Below are 19,448 nucleotides of genomic sequence, written 5' to 3' on the forward strand. Positions count from 1 at the left end.
TGGGAGGCGAGGGGGCGTGCGAACACCCCACGCGCTGCTATCAAGGCACAGGCTAAATTTCAAGTATCTGTAACAATAGCAACTAAACAATTTTATTTTACAGCGTGTGATGCTGACTTGATGGATTTTGTGATGGGGGCGATGTGTAGATTTAAGTGCACTTCACGGTGCAGATGGATGTTAATACAGCTCTCTTGGCTGGTTTTGGTTGTTTTATTGGCATCTTTCTCCCAGACTTCTGAGTGCTTCAGTAGATGGGATTAAAACTAATGCAAGTATCTGCATCACTGAACTCGCTGCTGAACGCTGAACAAATGACCTCTGGATGTTTGAACTAACTAGGGTGAAATGACATATCCTAAACTTTAAACTTCTTAATATTTGAAGTCCTTTTCCTAAACATTTTTTCACTTTGCATTATGCTTGAACCTAGTTAGTTGAGACTAGTAGTAATGGTGGATAAGACTGAAGTGGGCTCTAAGCTGAGGCTGTTAAAATAGATTTCCCCATTGCTCTGCTTTTGGTGTATAGAATCTTTTATTTTCCTGGTATCTATACTTACCTAATAATTTCTTCATTTAAATATGCATGTTGAGATGCTTGGAGGAAGAAAGGGATGGGGGAGGGGGGAAGAGTGTGCAGTCTTTGAAGATTCTCTTACTGAGGCGCAAGGAGGTAAACGCTTTTATTCCCTTAGCTTCTGTAATTCTGCTTACACCCTTACACTCGTCTGCTTTCTTTCTGGTTTTTCCTCTTCCAGCCTGCTGGTTCCTCTGGGAGTGCTGTGGCCACCCCTCCGCCCTTGGTGCGGGGACCGCAGAGTGTTCCTGCTGGCAAGCCATCCCTCCAGGTCAGTGGGGTGGGCCAGGCTGCCAGGTTCAGGGCATGGAGCAGAGAAGAAGGTGCACAACACAGGAAAGACAGTCCCATCACATTAATGGCTTGGAGCCAGGTGGAATTTTTTTTTTTAACTCCCAAAACCCCACTATAAGCTTTTTAAGAACGACTGGGGTGGGAGATAAGAGTAGGATGTCACATGGAGATAACTCTCATAAGCTTATTTTTCAGTGGCTGATCATCCTGATCCACTCTGCTGACAAATACATCCATACTAGTACTAACGACCTTTGGCGAAAGAGGATGCCATGGAGTTATGTCATAGAAATATTGTGGCGGTGTGTTGCCGTACCCTCAAGAGACTTAATTGTGCCCTCAGTATGATTAATTGTAAGAGCTGAGTGAATCATGTGATTTTCTCTTTTGGCTTGGTGACTGAATGGCACATGATGGTAGGAAAGATCTTGGTTCAGACTAAATTAAAACGAAATGTTGGAAAGCCTTGGGGAAATAAAAAAAAAAAAAAAGCAGAGGCAATTGACATCTGTCAACCTAATCTTCCTCTTGAGTCTAGTATCTTGTTTTGCTTTTGGATTTAAAACATTTCTGGTTATTTACCTTGGGCTAATTCAAAACAAATTTCAAAACTGCTTCAGCACAAAATGCTTTCACTTGGAAAATGGCAACTCTTCATTTCAAAATCCCCTAGAATGCTATACTTGATGGAAGGAGTAAATTTGCTACCCATTTAGGAAACATTCACAAAACCTAAAGCAATCTGTCAGTTGGAGTAATCTCTTCCTTGAGGCAAGTTGCCTTCACTGAAGACAGCACTTTCAGAGGAACTGGACCACAAGTTAAATCAACAGCGATCAGACAGTGAAACTTCGGTTGGACAGAGCAGAGAGCTGGGAGCTAAGAATCCAGAATTGAAGTTATTCTGTCTAATTTGCAGTGTTTGGGCAAATTAACCTAACCTCCATCTGCTTCTGCTTGACTGTAAAAACTCTACTAATTCCTGTGTGTAGGAGTTGAGTTAACATTTGATCTTCACTTGAAAGGCATAACAGAAGTGGATAAAACTTCCCACCTGCCTAAATATGTATGTGTGTGTACACATGGTAACTCATGAAAATGGGCGCTTCAGTGTTTTTAGAAGTCTTAATTCGCAGATGATGGTCAGTTTGGGGCTTGAGTGAGGGAAGTGGCAAGGTGCGTAAAGCCACATGAATAGGATGATAGGTTTGTTGCTCTGGAGCCATGAGTGCTTCTCAGGCTCGATTGCCTAGCATTAGTGGTCCGCAGGAATGTAAGTGGTGCATGAAACTGTATCACCTTTTTCTCATGACAATATAACTTTGAGGATTTAATGCAGTCTGCAGCCCAAAAAGCATGGGCAACAATTTTGCAAATTTCTTTAGCCTGACTCCTTTTCTATTTCATTTTTTCTAAAGCTTTCCCCTTTTCCTGTCTCTTTTTTTTCCTTCCCATATACATGCACATGCCCAGTCTGCTCACCTCCCCAGGTTCCTGCATCTCCAACTTCTTTCTGCCCCGTGCTTCTCCTTGAAGACAGCAGTTTGTATTTCCCCATTCTCTGACTGCCCCTGCAAAATACACTCTTTTTTTTTTTTTTTTTTTTTTTTGAATACTTAACTGAACCGAAGCCAGCCTGGCCATCTCTTGTCCTACAGTCTTTACATTGGCTCGAGACAGATACTGCATCCATCATACCAGCCAGAGAGGAGAGCTGCGCTCGTGTACCCCCACTCCTGTACTCGGGTTATGGCGTGCCTCTTTGGTGTGTCTCAGTACAGCAGTTCTTGAGCTATTGTATTTCAGCGGTGGGAGGGCAGATGAAAATGTTGTTCAGGACTGCTCTTTACCTTTTAAATTCTGTGCAGGATGAGAGAGAACAATCCCCGAGTGTGTAGCCAGACTGCCATTGCATCCTTACGTATGTCCGTGTCGCTGCGTAAGATTTCAGATACTACTTTATTGGCACACTAAGCAGCAGAAGAGAGCGGGCATATAAATACACCAGAACAAAACAATGCGAGTAAACTATTTTCTGTTTTGCAGACCTCTTCTACACGTATACCAGGCACTGTTATTCCTCCTCCCTTGGTCCGTGGAGGGCAGCAGACTTCTTCAAAATTAGGAACTCAGCAAAACACGCAGATAGTAATGCCACCTCTTGTCAGAGGAGCACAGGTAAGTATTTACCTTGTGGTAGATTGACTCTGTTTTTCCTTAATGCATCTTAACTACTTTTCTTAGTCATCTTTGTGCTTGTCTGGAGGGAACCTACGAAGCTCTTGCTGAAATTTCTTAGTATGGCTACATGTATTGCTACTGAAAGGTCCTGCATCATTCCAGTTTTGCATATTGTGCTCTCCAATAACGCTTCCAGTGAAGCATGAGAAAATCCTGTGATGATGCAAGATACTGCCTTACCTGTGTAGCTGCTTCCCTTAGCTGCGCCAAAGCAGTTTGTTTGCCTTTATTATGAAAGTTAATTTACAGGCGTCCAGCTTCACCCGCTTTTTAGGAGAGCGGCAGCAGAGGAAACGAAACACAATCCCTCGTTCTTCCATTTTTTTCCCCCTCATTATTCTTTCTGTCATATCAGTTTCACCTTTTCAAATGCTAAAATTCAGGGTTTCTTTCCTCATTGTGTCTGTCTTGCAATTGAATAAGAGCTGCTGAAATGAGATAGTTGACTGGATGTCTGAAAGTGCTGCTTTGCAGGGTCTTTATCACCTATAACAGAACATGGTGGTGTCACTAAAGGAGTAGGAAAGCAATGTTCAATTTGATATGGTCTTCTAAAATTATGACTTTCGTGGGATACCAGGAAAAAAATATTTCCTTGTTAAATGAGGATTTATTTTGCAGTGAAAGGTCTGCTTTTATCTGTTGCATAGCCAGCATTAAGGAGGAAGGTAGAGATTTGGTATTTCATTTTCTTTCTATTCTGATTATGGAGAAAACCTCATTCTAAGAAATAGCTTTCCTAATGCCTTTAAAATGAAACAGGCTTAACAACTATACATTTTGAAAGAAATTTGACTCGGAAACTTAGATTTTGGGCACAGCTGTTTTGGCCGTAATGTGATGGCCTCACATAGAAGCATCTCTTCACATTACCTTCTACTTGTTTCATTTTGACAGAGGGAAAGGGAAAAACATCACATTTTGGCGCGGATGTTAATTGTCACGCTTTCTTTGCGTTCCCTGCCTTGCCTCATTTCCACTGTCTCATGTCATCCCATTCGACTTCCACCACTTACTTCCCACTATCTAATCCTCCCCATTGTCCATGGCACCATTGCATCAGCCCATTTCTGTGTCTTCCCAGCAAATCCACAACATCCGACAGCACTCCAGCACGGGGCCACCTCCACTGCTGCTGGCACCGCGGGCATCGGTCCCCAGCGTACAAATTCAGGGGCAGCGAATTATCCAGCAGGGTCTGATCCGCGTCGCCAATGTCCCCAACACCAGCCTTCTTGTCAATATCCCACAGGTGAGTTCCGTAAGATTCTGTGCCAAACATAACATTCAGAGGAACAGAGATGAACAGTTGTAATTAATGATTGTTGGGTTACTGTATCTAATTGGTGTGACCTGCTGTCATCTAACTGATGTGGTCACTTATTACTGCTCCTTGTTCTTCCCATGCAGTCCCTTTCTCTGTTCACATTCACCTCCTGGACATAGGAATGAAGAAAACCATTACAGAATATTGGAAAGAAATAAGTGTTTCAGTGAACTGAATGTTGCTGTCCATTAGGATATCTTTTTTTCTCTTCCGTAAGAAGCATAAATGAGTGTTCTTGTAAACAGAGCTGAAAATGGGCTAGCCCTCCTCTTTGAAACACCAAGAGATACTGAAGCAGCAACTTAACATCTAACACTGATATTGCCATACAAGTGTTGTAGATAAAGGAAACAATTTAAAGTCAGTGCTTTGACAAAATCATAGGGAAAAGGACTCCTTTTTGTTTTTTTCTTTAGAATTTCTAAAAAAATTATAAGAATTATCAGTAAAGAAAAGTAAAGGTTTTTAGAAAAAGAATTAGTGTTAGATGACAGGTAATATTTGTACCAGGAGGTACAAAGTTGCAGTAAACATATGTATTGTGATCTGTTTGGTCACATGCGAAAATGAGATTTAGAAGCAGACAATTCAGTCTAGTCCCAAGCAGCCAGCTTTCATTGCACACAAACACCCCACACAGTGTTGGAGCCAACGCTGCTTCCCTCCCTCTCGTCCCTCTCGGTGGAGAGAAGCACGTGTCTTAAAAGTGCCAAACCATCTGGCACTTGTCACTAAGCTGTGTCGTGTTTCCTCCCAGGCTTCACCAACTTCAATCAAAGGTACAACCGTGACATCCGCTCAGGCTAATGCTACTACGACCAGCGCTGCTTCCATTGTCAACTCCAACGACTCGCCGGCTAGCCGGCAAGCCGCTGCCAAGCTCGCCTTGCGGAAGCAGCTGGAGAAGACGCTGTTGGAGATCCCTCCTCCCAAACCACCTGCACCAGAGATGAACTTCCTGCCAAGTGCAGCTAATAACGAATTTATTTACTTAGTCGGGTTGGAAGAAGTTGTGCAGAATTTGCTGGAAACTCAAGGTGAGATAGTGTTAAAAGTGTTCCTCAAAGGCAAGAAGAGCATCTTTCCCATCTGGACTTTACCTCAGTAGCAGGCAGCAGTGAGTTTCAGGTGTCACAGGATTAAATTGTCATACTCTGTCAAATCTAAGACTCAATTCCTTTAATAATTTTCAAACTGTTTTATTTAAAATTATAAAGAAGGTCTAAAAAAATTCTAAAAAAAAGTTAAGATTTCTCATGGGCTAGACACTGGTTGAAAAGATTTCTCTAAAATGCATCTAGTTCTCCCCAGAGCTGTTCACTTCCTATCAGCCACTTGTTTGTCTATCGCCACTAAATTCTCTAACCAGAGTCTAAAGAAGTATCTGCCAGATACCTACGCACACATTCACAGAAGTAAAGAGTTTAAAGATTTAGTAATGCAAAAGGCTTCAGACTGAGGAGAGTTAAGGGTGGAGGGTTTGCTTTGGGTTTGGTTTTTTGGTTTGTTTTTTTTTTTATGCTGTAATATTCTTGAGTTTTCTCAAGTATTATTCATTCGTGGAAGCCACAGGTGGAGCTGAGCTAAGCTGATTGTGTTCTCCAGGTAAAGTTTCGGTTGCTGTATCATCTCGCGAGCCCTATATGTGTGCTCAGTGTAAGACTGACTTCACCTGCCGTTGGAGGGAGGAGAAGAATGGAACCATTATGTGTGAAACCTGCATGACATCAAATCAGAAAAAGGCCTTGAAAGCTGAGCACACTAACCGACTGAAGGCTGCCTTCGTAAAAGCACTGCAGCAAGAGCAGGAGATTGAGCAAAGGATACTGCAACAGACTGCATCTCCTGTACAGACCAAGTCAGACCCTATAGTGCAGCACCACTCGCTCAAGCAGGTAAGGCTTTGTCCACCAGAAGCCAGATCTTGGTGATGATGGGGCAAGGGTCCTGTGGCTCCAAGCGCAAGTGTTTGATATCCTGGCATGAAACTGATATGTGGACTTGCTTTATTTAAGCTCCACAGTGTGTGTGTTTGAGTGTAAACTTAAAACCAGGCTGGTGAAAGTGTTTTTTGTCATGTGGGGACCTGATACTTGAATTACGTTCTCTGTACCTGAAGAACAGACGAGAGTGGTGTTTCTCTGCAGTCACTGTAATTATTCAGAGTGTTTAACTCCTATCCTGCAAAGTCTGTTCCTGAATTTTTTTTTAGGATGTACCAAATGGAAAGAGGTGCTCCAGCACCAAAGGCAGAAGAGTAAATTAACCTAAGATAGAAAAAAATTGGCTTGAGCCAGGAACACGTAATGTTGCTGGTGAAGTTTAAAGGTGATGGTAGCAGCCAAGGTCTCACACACCTTGTAAAACCACCTTTCAGTTGGAGGAAGACAGAAGCTGCTTAAGTGCTGCTTTGAGTTGAAATAATCAAGGTACTGGTTATTTAGGTCAGGGAAGTAGTGTTGCCTGTGTATGGAGATGCTTACACAGCACATTTTTTTGCTGCTTTGCAGTTATTATAATTCCTCATCCTTACAGGTGCTTTCAGAAGTAGAAAGGTGATTCTTATTTTGTTGTAGAGATGTCTTGGAAGTTTTCAGCCCTGAAACTATAGTAATGCATTCTAGGCTTGGCAGATGAAGCCAAGAAAGGAGAGAGGAGCAGTAAAGATTCATCAAGGCTATTGTACTTGAGAGACAGAAAACTGCTACACCTGTCTTACCGTTTGCTCTCTTGCCAGACTTCTAGCCAGATGTCTCGAGGTCCTCCTGGAGCTCCACGAGGAGTGTTGCATGCATTTAGCCAGTCACCCAAGTTGCAGAATGCATCGTCTGCAGCAGCACTTGGGAGTAGGCCAGGTAAGCATGCTGAGAGACCTGTCAGCAAGGGCAGCGCTGCCGCCTGGAAGAAGACTCCCATCAATACAGGTAGATTTTTCTCTAAAGTTTCTTTTCTTTGTACTTACTAGCTGCACTCTGTCCAACAATCATAGTTCTTTGGGTAAGGATGCTTTCTCTTTGACACTTCCTGCATGAAAGCCCGATGATAGCGAGGCTTTGCTCTTCATATTGGTGTTGGCACTTGCTTTTGGTGTGGTTTATGCTTGTCAAAAGGGGCAATCGGGTGGTGCTACCAAATAAAAACTACTGCTTTACACATTTATAAATAGACTAAATAGATGTAATGTCAGACTGTTCATCACTGAGTCCGTATGCACAGCCAGTACCATGCTGCAGGAGTTTGTCATTCATTTCTGGGAGTTTTAGTTCAGTCGTTTAATTTTGACTGGTGTTTTCTCTTGCTGAAAGCAACATACAGTAAATAAATGTTTTTGCTCTAGGTAAGGCTACAGTGCACACTCCCAGCATTCCTCAGGTTTTGAAGTAATAAAAGCTGGTGCTTTGGATAAATGGAAATTATAAATTCTAATGTAATTTTATGTGTGTATATATATATATAAGAATCTGACTGGAGAAGAGTCATTTGTTTTCTTAAATGATAATTAGGATCTCCAGGAGGGAAACACTGTAGCAACTAGCTCTTCTGTGATCTACTTTCTTGCCCAGTACTGAATGGATTTCTTTTGATTTTTTTATTCCTGACAGATTAATTTATCATTTAAAATGTAATTTCATTGTAGAGAGCTCTAGCCTGCTCAAATCTTCATTTCTGGTACAAAATCTTGCTCCTGTTTGTTCAGGTGGTTTTGGAAGCTTTCATCTTCTGAAGGCGTCTGACTTCCGTGGCCAGTAGTGCCCCATGTTTAGATGATCCATGCTTAGATGATCCGTTTTCACGTGGGTGAAACGCGAATAGTGTGTTTTTGCCACTGTTTTGTCTCCTGTTCGTGTCATACTGTGACACTTGTTCTCTCTTTCTTTTATATCTTGTCAGGTGGGGCTTTACCTTTTGTTAATCCTAGTTTAGCTGTGCACAAGTCATCTTCAGCAGTAGACCGCCAGCGTGAATATCTCCTGGATATGATTCCCCCACGGTCCATCCCACAGTCCGCCACGTGGAAATAATGCAGAGGAATGCCCGAGAGGAAGACTTTCCTGTTTCTGCCATCCTTTTTATACCACAGTACAGTGGAATCTGCTTTAATCCCAGCTGGATATGCCCCAGGCTTTATAGGATGCAAGAAGACCACTCCTCATCCCATCGAGTGCTGCTGTCCCTGCTATGAGAAAATGACACCACGTGGGTGGGAAAGACTTAAGCTCATTTGGTTCTCAGATTCTTATGATTGACTGATGATGAAGGCTGTCAGGGAAGGGGAAGAATTCTTTTTTTTTTGGCTTTATGTATTTAGTTTGGATTTTTTTGTCACCAGCACAAAAGGAGGACTAAATGACTCTCTGCCTTTGGTTTCTTTATTAATAACTACCCGTTCACCAGGAACACGGTGTTCGTTCGCGATCGAGTATGGATGTCAGTTCAAGGAGAGAGGAATTTCAACCTGATCTTGCAGATGCATTTAGTGAGCCACGTTCATGTTTGCTTTTCTTCCCTGCCCCTCCTCTAGCCAGGAAGGCAGTCTACAGATTATAATGTTTCAAAATCTTCTGATGATGAGCTAATGATAAATAAGTGCAAACTCAAATTCCAGTTGAGTATGGTTTGGGTTTTGTTTTTTTTCTAAGGGACTGGCTGCCACCAAAACTTGTCTGGCAGGTGGGAACCAGTGCAGGAGTCTCTCACTTTTGTTGGATTCTGTTTTGAATAGACTTTGAACTGTTGGTAGTCTAAAATCTAATTTACTGAATAGACAAACACCTTTGTTCAGTCTTTCTAATTCAGCGAAGAGCAGTTGGGCCTTTCATATGTTCCCAGAGACTTAAAAGTTGAAACTGTTTTTGATTATTTTCTTTTTGGAGGGTTTTTGTTGTTGTTGTTGTTTTGAGCAATTTTACTCAAAAAAAAAAAGAAAAAATAAAATAGGAATTCCAGAAGCTGCACGCAATCAGAACGGGCAAGTGGAGGGAGCAGAGGACCAGGAAGCTGCTGTCAGGTCTCAGGCTCCTTCCTCTGCCGATACCCGCCGAGAAGCAGCCGTTCCTGGTCTGTGCTGCGGTGGCCCGATGACCGTGCCAGCACGTGTTGGGCATGTTGGGGGCAGGACTGCCTACCTTGATCCCTCTAGAGCTCCGTTCTTCCAGGCGTACCAAGCATGCTCCTCTGTCCATCACTTCAGTATTTCATTTTTGATAGAGCTTTAGGTAACCCTGCTTTAAGGACAGGTTTCTACGTGGTTTTAATATATTTTGGGGATTCCACAGGTTAAACCCAAATCCATCAGGTCCAGTTTGATTTTTTTTCTTCTGTCATCTTCCCTCCCTCTTCCCTGTGCTTCTCCCAAATTAAAGTTGAATTCAAGTGGCAGAAATACATGCCTTACTACTTGTGTTGCATATCAGTACTAGAAGTAGTGCTGATAAGAATTATTTGCAAAATTATATATATATATCTATATATCTATATATAAAAGAAAAGGGGGGGAGGGGTTACTATTCAGTCTATGCTGAATCTATTTTCTTAGCAGTTGCTGTTAGATCTAACTTTAAACCAATAACTGTATAGGGTTGTCCCCCTTCAGATCTAACTATTGCATAGTGAAAAAAACCTCGTTCATTTTAGCCCCTCTTCTGTTGTGTGAATATCAGTATTTAGATACTTTGAAAACTGTTCAGTAGTATAGAAAACCTAGTTTTGCAAAATGGTATTTGTTGCTGTATAAAGCCCTAGAATTTCAATTTGACTTTGTTTTTTGTTTGTTTTACAAATGTATATTAAGAGCTAAATGGGGATGAGAGGAATTGGTTTGAGTTTTTAATTTTTCTTTTCATTCCAAGATATTGTGGATTGGGAGATGTGGAGAGAGAAATTGAGTGCATTTTATTTTTGCACTTTGAAATACTATGAAAAAGTTTCAGTTCCTTACCTGTGTGGAGATTTTTTGGGTTTGTTTTGGTTTTTTTTTTCTCTCTTCTGACAAATTGCCTGCGTTATCTTATCATTGATGCAAATGTCTGGCACTGTTAAATCACCTGGGGGGAGTGCATTTGTTTAAAAAGAACACACAAAACTTCTCAAACTAAAATGGAAATGCCTTTTTGGAGAGCCTGGACAGCGTCACAATTTCTTTCCAGTGTTGGAGTAGCTGTAGCTTCAGCTGATGCTGGAAAAAAGGGGAATGGAAAGAGAAGCAGAAGTATTAAACCTGCCTGTTTTAAAAGCTATGTCAGAACCTTTTTGGATACCGCCAGTTCAGTACAGCAGCTTGTAAATTTTAATTTCAGCACAATGGATAGGGGAGACTTCAGATAAGCCTTAAAATAATCGAGAAGGCTTATTTCAAGATTTGGAACTGAAAATAAAAATGAGGCTGCACATACTGTCTTACAAACATTGCTCCCTCAGCAATGCTAGACCGCGATCTGTTCTCGTTTAATGTAGAAGAAAATCACGCAAATACTACCTTACGTATTGGGGTAGAATTATTTTGAAGGCTTTGTAACTGAACAGAAAATACTACATGGATATTAGGCTGTCGGGATTCAAACCAGTTTTGACATTGTTTTTTAATCTCTGGTTCTTGGAGTGTTGCAGGTAACTTAGAGGATATATTTATTCCATATGTGTTTCTGCAAAGTTTTAGATAAATGCACCAGGGAAATATTTCAGTGGTATACGTATGTTAAATGCCAGAAGAATTGCTTCTTCCTTTGTAGTCAAAACTGCGTATTCAGTTGAGTAGTGTTGAACTGGGCTAGTTAAGGTACCCTGCCACGTTTAGATAGTCCTTAAAACACTTGCTACAGTCTTTCCAAATCTCCTCCTCCCCATCTGTATGTTCCCCTTCTTGCAGAAAAAAAAAAACAAAACTAAAAAAAAACCAACAAATAGAAAAGCTCAGTTAGATGGAATATTCACATAATCGTGTTACACCCTAAAGGTTAAATAATTTGGGATTTGTGAAGGAGGGGGGTTTAGACAATGCTTTTAAGAACAAATCTTTGGTTTATTTCTACTGCTGTCATGTTTGGGATTCCTGCCTCCGTAAGGGCTATTAGTTCTGCTGCAGAGCTGTCCGAAAGTCACCTCATCGGCCCTCTCCTGGAAAAAGACCATTTTACTTAAAGCTCCCTCAGAACAAGAGACTGAACGTGCTGCTCGACAGTCTAACCTGTAAATCGGTATCATTCAGGTGGAGTATCTGGCATCGTGTCCTGTTTCCCCGACCCTCCACTGCTTCGCTGCAAACTGCTGCATGAGCTGGTTTGACATTGCTCAGATGCTGCTTGCTTCCCCCCTCTCCTGGGGAGAGGGTTAGAGCAGCGTTGGTTCTTGCAAGCCATATAACCTTTCTTTGAGACGTTGCGACTACAAGATTTTATAATACAGTAATAATGAAAATGACTATTGTACTTAGATTTTAGCAACTTGTGAAATAAACCCCGGATTTTCATTTGAAACCCGTGTTGCAATTTGGGAGCTGTGTGGTTTTTTTAATTTTATTTTTTTATAACCTAATTTATTTTCTGTTTGATTTCTGAGTGTTGGCGAGGTTGCAGTCCTTCGCTCAGAAACACGACAAGTGGCCTGGTTGAACCTTTTATTTTTATAGCGCAAACGACTTGGACAGCGTTTCCAGTTCCTGTAAAGGGTGACTTTGCTAATTTTTGTATTCTAGGGATTCCTGTACATGGCATTCCAGCTCTAATAGTGAGGAAGACTCTTGGTTAATCTTAAATTTGAGATAGTTTGGGGTTGGTTTTTTTCTGTAGATATTTTATCATAGTTTTAGGGAACCATTCATTTACCTCTGAATTCTCAGACCTAGTTGTCACTTTTTTTTGCTTACGAAGGAAAAACAAAAAAATCTACCAAAGTACAGTTCAGAATGGAATGTGGGGGGCTTGGGCTGCAGGAGTAGAGCAGAGCAGACTTAGGCAGGTCTCATCAGAAACCCTATTTGGCTCATTTCTCACTTTCTCCTTTTGGAAGGAGGGGGCACAGAAGGCATTTTTTTTTTTAATAATAATAAATATATAAATATATAAATATATATATAATGCAAAAAGACCTCAAGGAACCGCAGTAGTGTTTGTCTGCTTAAGGCAGAGTTATGTTGTATATTGCATTTAGCGAAATAACTTGCTTTGTGCTTTTTTTAAAACAAGAAAAAAGAAAAGAATTTATAATCATCTAACAAAGGAGTGTAACAGAGTAATGTTACGCCAGCGCAGGGTATGTTTTTGTCACTCGTATTTATTGTGACTCTAAATCTTTGATAATAAAACAAAAATTAAAAAAAAAATTCCCACTAAAACCTGATAGTCTCAATGGCAGAAGAATCTGAAATCAATAACTGTATATTGTATTGTGAGGGATTTTTAGTATTTGAATGACAATAAACAAATGGACAAACTCTTGGGTCTGTCTTTTATTTCAAGTATATCTGTTTTGAGATACCTTTTGTTTCGCACCACTCGCTTACGGGTGAGGATGCTTGAGATGAGGTTGCGGTCCACTCCTTTCCTCTGGCAAGGGCACAGTTTCTTCCCCCAAAAACCAGGTTGATGGGAGAACGGGAAAGGAAGAAGAGAAGACAAAGTCTACGTGGAATTTCGTGGATTGAAATTAAAAGCTACAAATGGATTAAATGTCTTCACAGATGCCATCTCTGGACGGGGCACACGTTCTCCAGGCAGAAACGAGACACCAACACCTCTTCAGCCCTTCTCACCCTGGAACTGCTGCTCTCTGCCACTCGGTTACCCTTTGGTTTTTATCTGTTGTACGTGTCCTGTCGTAAAATCCTCACCTCCCAAGTAAGCAAGCCGGAGAAGATGAAATAAGCTGCCTGTGTTCTGCCTGCGTGCCCCGGAGAGGGCTGGGAGCTGGAGAGCTGCAGTTGTGGTCATTCTGCAATTCCAAAATGAGAAATTTAACCCTGTGTTCTTCAAGTTTATTTAAATAATCGAGGATAACTGAAGAAGCTGGTGGATTGCTACCTTCTGGGAGGAGAAAGGAGATTTAGATTCCAAACTTGAACAAGAACATTGCCAGAATATTTTTGGCCCCAATTCTGGATAAAAAAAAGCCTTTGGGACATTGCACAGCAGCCTGGGAAGTGCCGCAGACATGGCGTGTAGCGAGTCCCATCACACCTTACTCTCTCGTGGTACTGGCAGTTCCCCGAAGCCATGCATTGTTGTCTTTCGGCTCACAGTGATTTGCAGCAAGGCGAAATGTGGCTTTGCCAACAGCCCATGCTCCAGAGTCACTGGTTTGGGAGGAGAAAGGAAAGAAGGGACGTGGTTCCTGCTCTAGAATGAAGGCCAGCTTGAAGGCAGGGGAAAAAAAATAGGTGGGTTTTTTTTTTTCTTTACAACTCATGTTTCCATATGCAGTGTGTGCATTTGTGTTGTCAAGGGCAAGACCACAGCAGTAACTCAGGATTTGTGCATGTGTTGGATCAAGCCCTGGGCTTTTGTCTGTCTGTCTGTAACTCGTAACTGCTAGTCCCTGGGCAAAGCTGGAAACTCATCGAGCATCCCAGCCTCATCCTGCCAGAAATACTCAATCGCCATTTCCAGCCGTGGTCCTCTGCCGCAGGCTGAGCTGCTGTCCTATGGTAAATGGGAAGATGCAGTTTCAAAGTGATGGTTGCTGTCTGGCTGTGCTCTGGCGAGCCTTCCTGATGGAAACACCTGAAATTGCTGAGGATGAAAAGTGGTTTAGCCTGGGTGAAAGCAGGAACGACTTGTTTTGGCGTCTTAAAACCTGGTTTTGGAACTGCAAGTGCCGACGCCATGGGAGGAGTGTTCTGCGGGTCCTGCTGACAGCGTGCGGTGGCAGAGCGGTGAGGAGGAGGTTACAGGGAGGGGCAAAGCCCCTTCCCCGCAAGAGCAGCCTTGTTCTACAAGCAGATCTGCACCGACAGCCAAGAGCAGTGCGGGCAGACCCAGGTGCCCCCCAGTCCACCTCTCCCGGCGCCGCTGGACGTAACTGGGTCAGCTTTGACCTGAACCTTTCTCAGTGTTCACAGATGGTTGAAATGTTTGGGCTTTTTTGGGTCCTTTACAAGCTGCTTCTGACCTTCTAGAATTGGAAAAATCTCTAAATTTCTGAATATGCAAGTTCAGGAACCAGTTTAATTCAGGCTATTTCATTTTCCTCAAAGCTGTTTAATTGCTGTGCTGGTGAAGGCTCTTCTCGAGGAAGTCTTTTTATGCAAAACTGCTGAAGTGAACGCTATTAACGCTAGGCTATTTTGGTACCAAAGACATGAAGCTACTGTGGATTGAAGTGGTAGAAGAAGATGGCAATACCTGAACCTGGCAGGCTCTGGGGGGCAGCTGAACCAGAGAACGTTGTAGAGGGGTCCTGTACTGCAGGTTAGCATCTCAAAAGTCACAGAGGTAATTCTGTTGTGCTAATTGTGTGTGCTAATTTAGATATTGCTGGCATCTGAAGGGTTAATTCCACTACACTCTACCCTGAAAAACTCCCAGTTTAAGGGCTGTGTTAGGAAATGTAGCCACTGGAAATTACAGGTCTGCTGCTCCCAGCAGCCTGGGCAGGGGCTGAGCCCCTTGGGAGGACAAGGAGGAGGAGGAGGAGGGCCTGTGGGTGTCGGCGAAACCCATCACCTCCAGAGCCCTGACCGAGAGCCAGGAGCATTTGAATCACTCCTGATAACCATTGCAATTCTGTCCACAACCTCTTTTAATTCCCATTTCTCGTCAGCTACAGCAGAGCCTTCCCTCCCCTTTGTCGAGGCTGCCCCGTGGCTTGACCAGCCGTGAACCCCCAGCTCTGCTCCCCACCGAGGGGATCCCCTCGGGAGCAAAGAGGCTTCCAGGTTTGTTTTGATCTTACAAATACTTGGCCCCGTCCCAAAAGCGGGAGCGTGATGCGGCAGCCGCGTAACAGCGGGGCGGGATTGCATCAGCTCCTCCGGGCTCCCCTCTTCCGAACCGGCTGGGGGGGTCTCGCCTTGCTTGGGAAGGTGGGAGCTGCTCCATCCTGTCCTGCACCTTGATGTGCTGGCCTCAGCCACAGGGAAAAAAAGAAAAAGCTTAGGCTGTGATTAATACAGTCAAAGAAGGGAAAGTTTGGCTCTTTAAATACCTTCTTTGCTGTAAATTATAAATGATGAACAAAGGAGCCCCTCTTCATCATTACAGCTGCAGTAGGTTTCAGGTGTATCAGGGAGAGACATATAAAAACCCTTTTAAATACAAGTAAAATATTAAAAAGCTGGTTTTCATGTCAGTCCCCCTCTCCCCTCTCTGGACTTTGGTGGTGATGGGGAAATGACGCAGTTTTAGGCCACCCCAGACTGGAACAAAAGGGCTGGTTCGGTTCAGGGCAGGGAGCGGGTGGGCGAGTGGATGCTGGAACCAGCCAAGCTCTCTCCCTCCAGGTGAATCAGATGGGAATATTGAGCTATTGCTTAGCAAAAGCCTTAATAATTGCCTTAATAATGAGTATTTGAATAAGGAATTCCACTCCTAAGGATAAAGGTTATTTATTAAAAAGGAAATTTGTCAGACAACCCAAGCTGTGAAACAATGACTTCTGAAGAACAGACCAACTTTTGTTTGTTCCCTTTTTGCAGTAATAAAGCCTCGCTTTTGAATCGGGCTTAAGAGCAGGAGAGCGCTTGGCACCCCAGCCCTCGGGTGCTTTTCCCGGTGGCCATTGAAAGGACCGACTCCTTGAAGTCTGCTGCTAAAATTAGGGCCAGGTCTGAGCCTCCTCTGCTAATTACAGGTCTGGGAGATCAGTGGGTTGGGGGCATGCTACGCAACCGGCTTCGCCTGTGTTTCAGAATGGTTGGGTGGAGCTGTTTGATGGGATTTATGAGGTTTTGAGTTGACAGCCCTAGAGAAGGGTAAATCAAGGTGGTGGTACCCAGAAACCTCATCAAATGTGTTCCTTCCCCCTACGATGCAGAAATAATCCCATTTATGCAACCCTCAGTCCCGGCACTCAGCACTGCGCCCATCGCCTGAGCTCAGGGTGGGAGCCGGCGTGCTGACCCTCGCTGCGGTGGGGCAGCCCTGGGGACTTGGTGTCCCCCCTCGGTCTGCTCCAGAGACCCCAACCCCACTCGTGCACCGTCCTCAGCGTCAGCCAGCTCCTCCTGAAGCGGATGCCTGCATGGTACCCACATCACCGCAGGCTCTCGGGATTCGGGGGGATTGTGACCCCCCGTGGGTGTAAGCCCCCAGCCTGAGGCAGCCCCTCTTTGCTGGGCAGCTCTTTCCTTGATATCACGGAACATTATTCCCAGCAGTTCCCATATCACGGTACTGTTCCTGCCTGTGCTGCCTGGACCAGAGACGTGGCTTTTCGAGCGAGCTGCCCGTGCCACAGCGATGCATCTTGCAGGTAGGGTGACGGCATCATGGATTTTGGGGTTTTTGTCGGTGCACCAAGTTTGTAATGCCAGGGTGTTGCTCCAGCCTGTCCCCCTCCTCCCTGCTGCAGAGGAGGCAGCAGAACAAGACCCAATGAGTTTTGCATCTTCTGGCAATTAGCAGGTAGCATGAAACATCCCGGGATGCCTTTGCACGGAGCTAGCGGCCGGACAGGGCTCTGGCCTCAGTGTTCCCTGTGGATGGAATCTCCCTCAGCCTTGAGCTCCCCAACCCAGGGGGTCTCGGGGTCCTGCAAAGCCACCAGACCCGGTCGGAGTTAAACACAGAAATTTGGCTTCCGAGGTGGAGGGGAGCTGGAGGCTTTGGCCTGCTCAGGGACGGGGATTTCTCTCTGTACACGAGCTGACTGATCTCTCCTGCTTTTCTTCCTCCCCCTCCCTGCGCACAACCAGGCTGGATCAGGGAATGCACGTAGGTATCCTGCCAAAGTCATGCCAGCTTCGTTAGGATAATTTGCCAGCGGAAAAATCCACAGGTAAGCGTTAAACACTCCGAACCCAGGAACAAAGCCCTGCCTGCTGGGAAATGAGGCTGAATTTCTTCCTCTTCCCTTTCCCCTCGTCTGGTGTGTTTAATTCAGCCCCTGAATCATAAGCCCTCATCCCCGAGACGTGGCTTTGGGGGTTTGCTCTAGCCTTTCCCTGGTGCGTGTGGTGGGGCTGGAGTATCTGCAGAGTCCAGAGCCGGTCCAAGCCGTGCCCTCGGTGATTTCCCGCTTACGTTATGTCCTCCCCCACCAAAAAAAAAAACCCCTGCTGCCTCCCCATCCCCTCCACACCTTCATTTTTCTGGCTTATTAGCTCAGTGAGCTTATCATGAGCCACCGATAGCTTTCTATCTTCTCAGAGCTGGGGAAAAAAAAGGGAACGGGAGGTTTCCATCAGCCTAGGCATGATGGGGAGCAGCCGCTGCAGGGGTGGCCCCCCCTGAGGGTGCAGCCTTTTCTCTGGAGCATCCTCAAAGGGAAAAAAACTCAGAGTCCTGGGGGAGCTCGGTGCCTGACCCTGGAGCACACAGGGCCCATGGAGGTAATGAAGGGACCACACGGGAAGTGGGGAAACAGCTCCCGGGGTGGGAACGTGGCTGGGGAGCGGGAACCCCCCCGGGGAAGCTGCAGCTCAAACTACGGCAGCGGAGGGGGATGAGGTTTGACTGTGCTCTGGCCGGGCTCCCTGCTCCAAGCGTGAGCGAAGCTAACAGCGAGGGAACGGTTTTGTTTTCTCAATGGGCCAAGTAGCTGCTGGAGACCTGGATCTGTGGTTGTGCCTGAAGGTGCAGCTTATTCCAGGGGCACCCACCAGGAAAGCACTTGGATGGGGAGAAAACAGCCGTGTTTTCCCCTCCAGAGGCGCTTCCCCGAGGGATGTCGGTGAGAATCACGGGTTGCTGTTGGGTTTAACTCCCATCTCTGCCAGAAGTGGGGCAGGAGGACAAGGTCCGGGGACAGGGAGCAGGTCAGGGGTGTCTGCTCATTCCCCTGCAAGGGTCTTTTCCCACCTCTCAGCTCGGTTGTCCTGCAAATTCGGTTGGAATGAAATGATTCGGTACTGGGGAAGCCAACCAAGTTAGTCTTTTCCTATAAAGGCTGAACGAGCTGCAGTAGATGCAGAGGATGACCCTGGCTCTGGGTGCTGGTGCTAACGAACCCACGGGGTCGCTCAGGATGGGGCAAAGAGCAGGAGCCTTCCCCGTGTCTGCTGGTGCATCCCGTAAGGACCACGAGCATCCCTGGGCTCACCCGTCCCCATGTCCTCCACGGACAGGATTTGGGCCAGGAGGCAGCGATCCTTCCCCCATCCCATGGCTCCCACGGGTGGCCGGGAGCAAATCGATGCTGGAGAAAGCAGGGAGCTGCTGCCCGTGGGGCTCAGCCCGAGTGTCCCTACTCCCTGGGGTGTCCTCTTCCCCCACCCACCCAGCACCCCGGCGGGCGCCTGCCCGGCGGCTTCAGCCGTGCCATCTGCAAAGTTATTAAGTCCCCGTGGCAGCCGAGGGATTACGGCCGCTGATTAGAGCTTAAGACAAGAGTGACCTTGATTTGAAGCGTCCCAGGGCTTACAGAGCCGGGGGGGGGGTTGCAGAGGAAAACCATCGCGGGGGGTGCAGGGTGCTGTAGGGGTCCTCGGTGCTGGGGCAGCACAGTTGGGACCCCCAGGGCTGGGGTAGGGGGGGTTGCACAGATAAAATGGTGGGTGCTGGCTGTGTTGCCACCCAGAGCTGCAGGGTCCTTCGGGCTGGGGGGGGGACGACAGAATGCAGCCAGGGTTGGGGTGCGAGGGGCTGGGGGACCGTGGGCATGCTGCCAGGGGCCTCTTCACGGGTGGGTGCACGCTCGCACGTTTTTTTGCTGCATGCTTGCTGGCGGGTGCACGCTTTTTAGCACACGCTTACCGGTGCGTGCTCACCCATGTCAGTAATCTTGGTGCACGCTTTCCAGTGGGTGCACGCTCGCTGGTGGGTGCATGCTTTTTCTTGCACGCTTGTTGGTGGGTGCACACAGCTGGGGGCTGCCTGCCAGTGGGTGCACCCCCCCCCTTCGATCCCCCCCGCTCCGC

At 45.6% G+C, this 19,448-nt stretch overlaps 1 protein-coding gene across 8 annotated transcripts in view; it reads left to right on the forward strand.

Annotated features, from left to right (window-relative positions):
* GATAD2A (GATA zinc finger domain containing 2A) overlaps window positions 1-12,869 on the forward strand; it is a 68,247-nt gene extending 55,378 nt beyond the window's left edge. For 4 of the 8 annotated variants that reach the window (XM_069790479.1, XM_069790481.1, XM_069790482.1 and 1 more), the window contains 7 exons: window positions 761-850; window positions 2,920-3,051; window positions 4,178-4,366; window positions 5,199-5,478; window positions 6,047-6,336; window positions 7,179-7,365; window positions 8,333-12,869. In XM_069790479.1, coding sequence (XP_069646580.1) covers window positions 761-850; window positions 2,920-3,051; window positions 4,178-4,366; window positions 5,199-5,478; window positions 6,047-6,336; window positions 7,179-7,365; window positions 8,333-8,463 — 1,299 coding nt within the window. In that variant the 3' untranslated portion in view covers window positions 8,464-12,869. The remainder of the gene's footprint in view (window positions 1-760; window positions 851-2,919; window positions 3,052-4,177; window positions 4,367-5,198; window positions 5,479-6,046; window positions 6,337-7,178; window positions 7,366-8,332) is intronic. The other 4 variants (XM_069790484.1, XM_069790483.1, XM_069790485.1 and 1 more) reach the window with 4 other exon arrangements.
* The last annotated feature ends 6,579 nt before the right edge of the window (window positions 12,870-19,448 follow it).

Source organism: Haliaeetus albicilla, chromosome 8 (genome assembly GCF_947461875.1).
Source record: "Haliaeetus albicilla chromosome 8, bHalAlb1.1, whole genome shotgun sequence".
Classification (NCBI taxonomy): Eukaryota; Metazoa; Chordata; class Aves; order Accipitriformes; family Accipitridae; genus Haliaeetus; species Haliaeetus albicilla.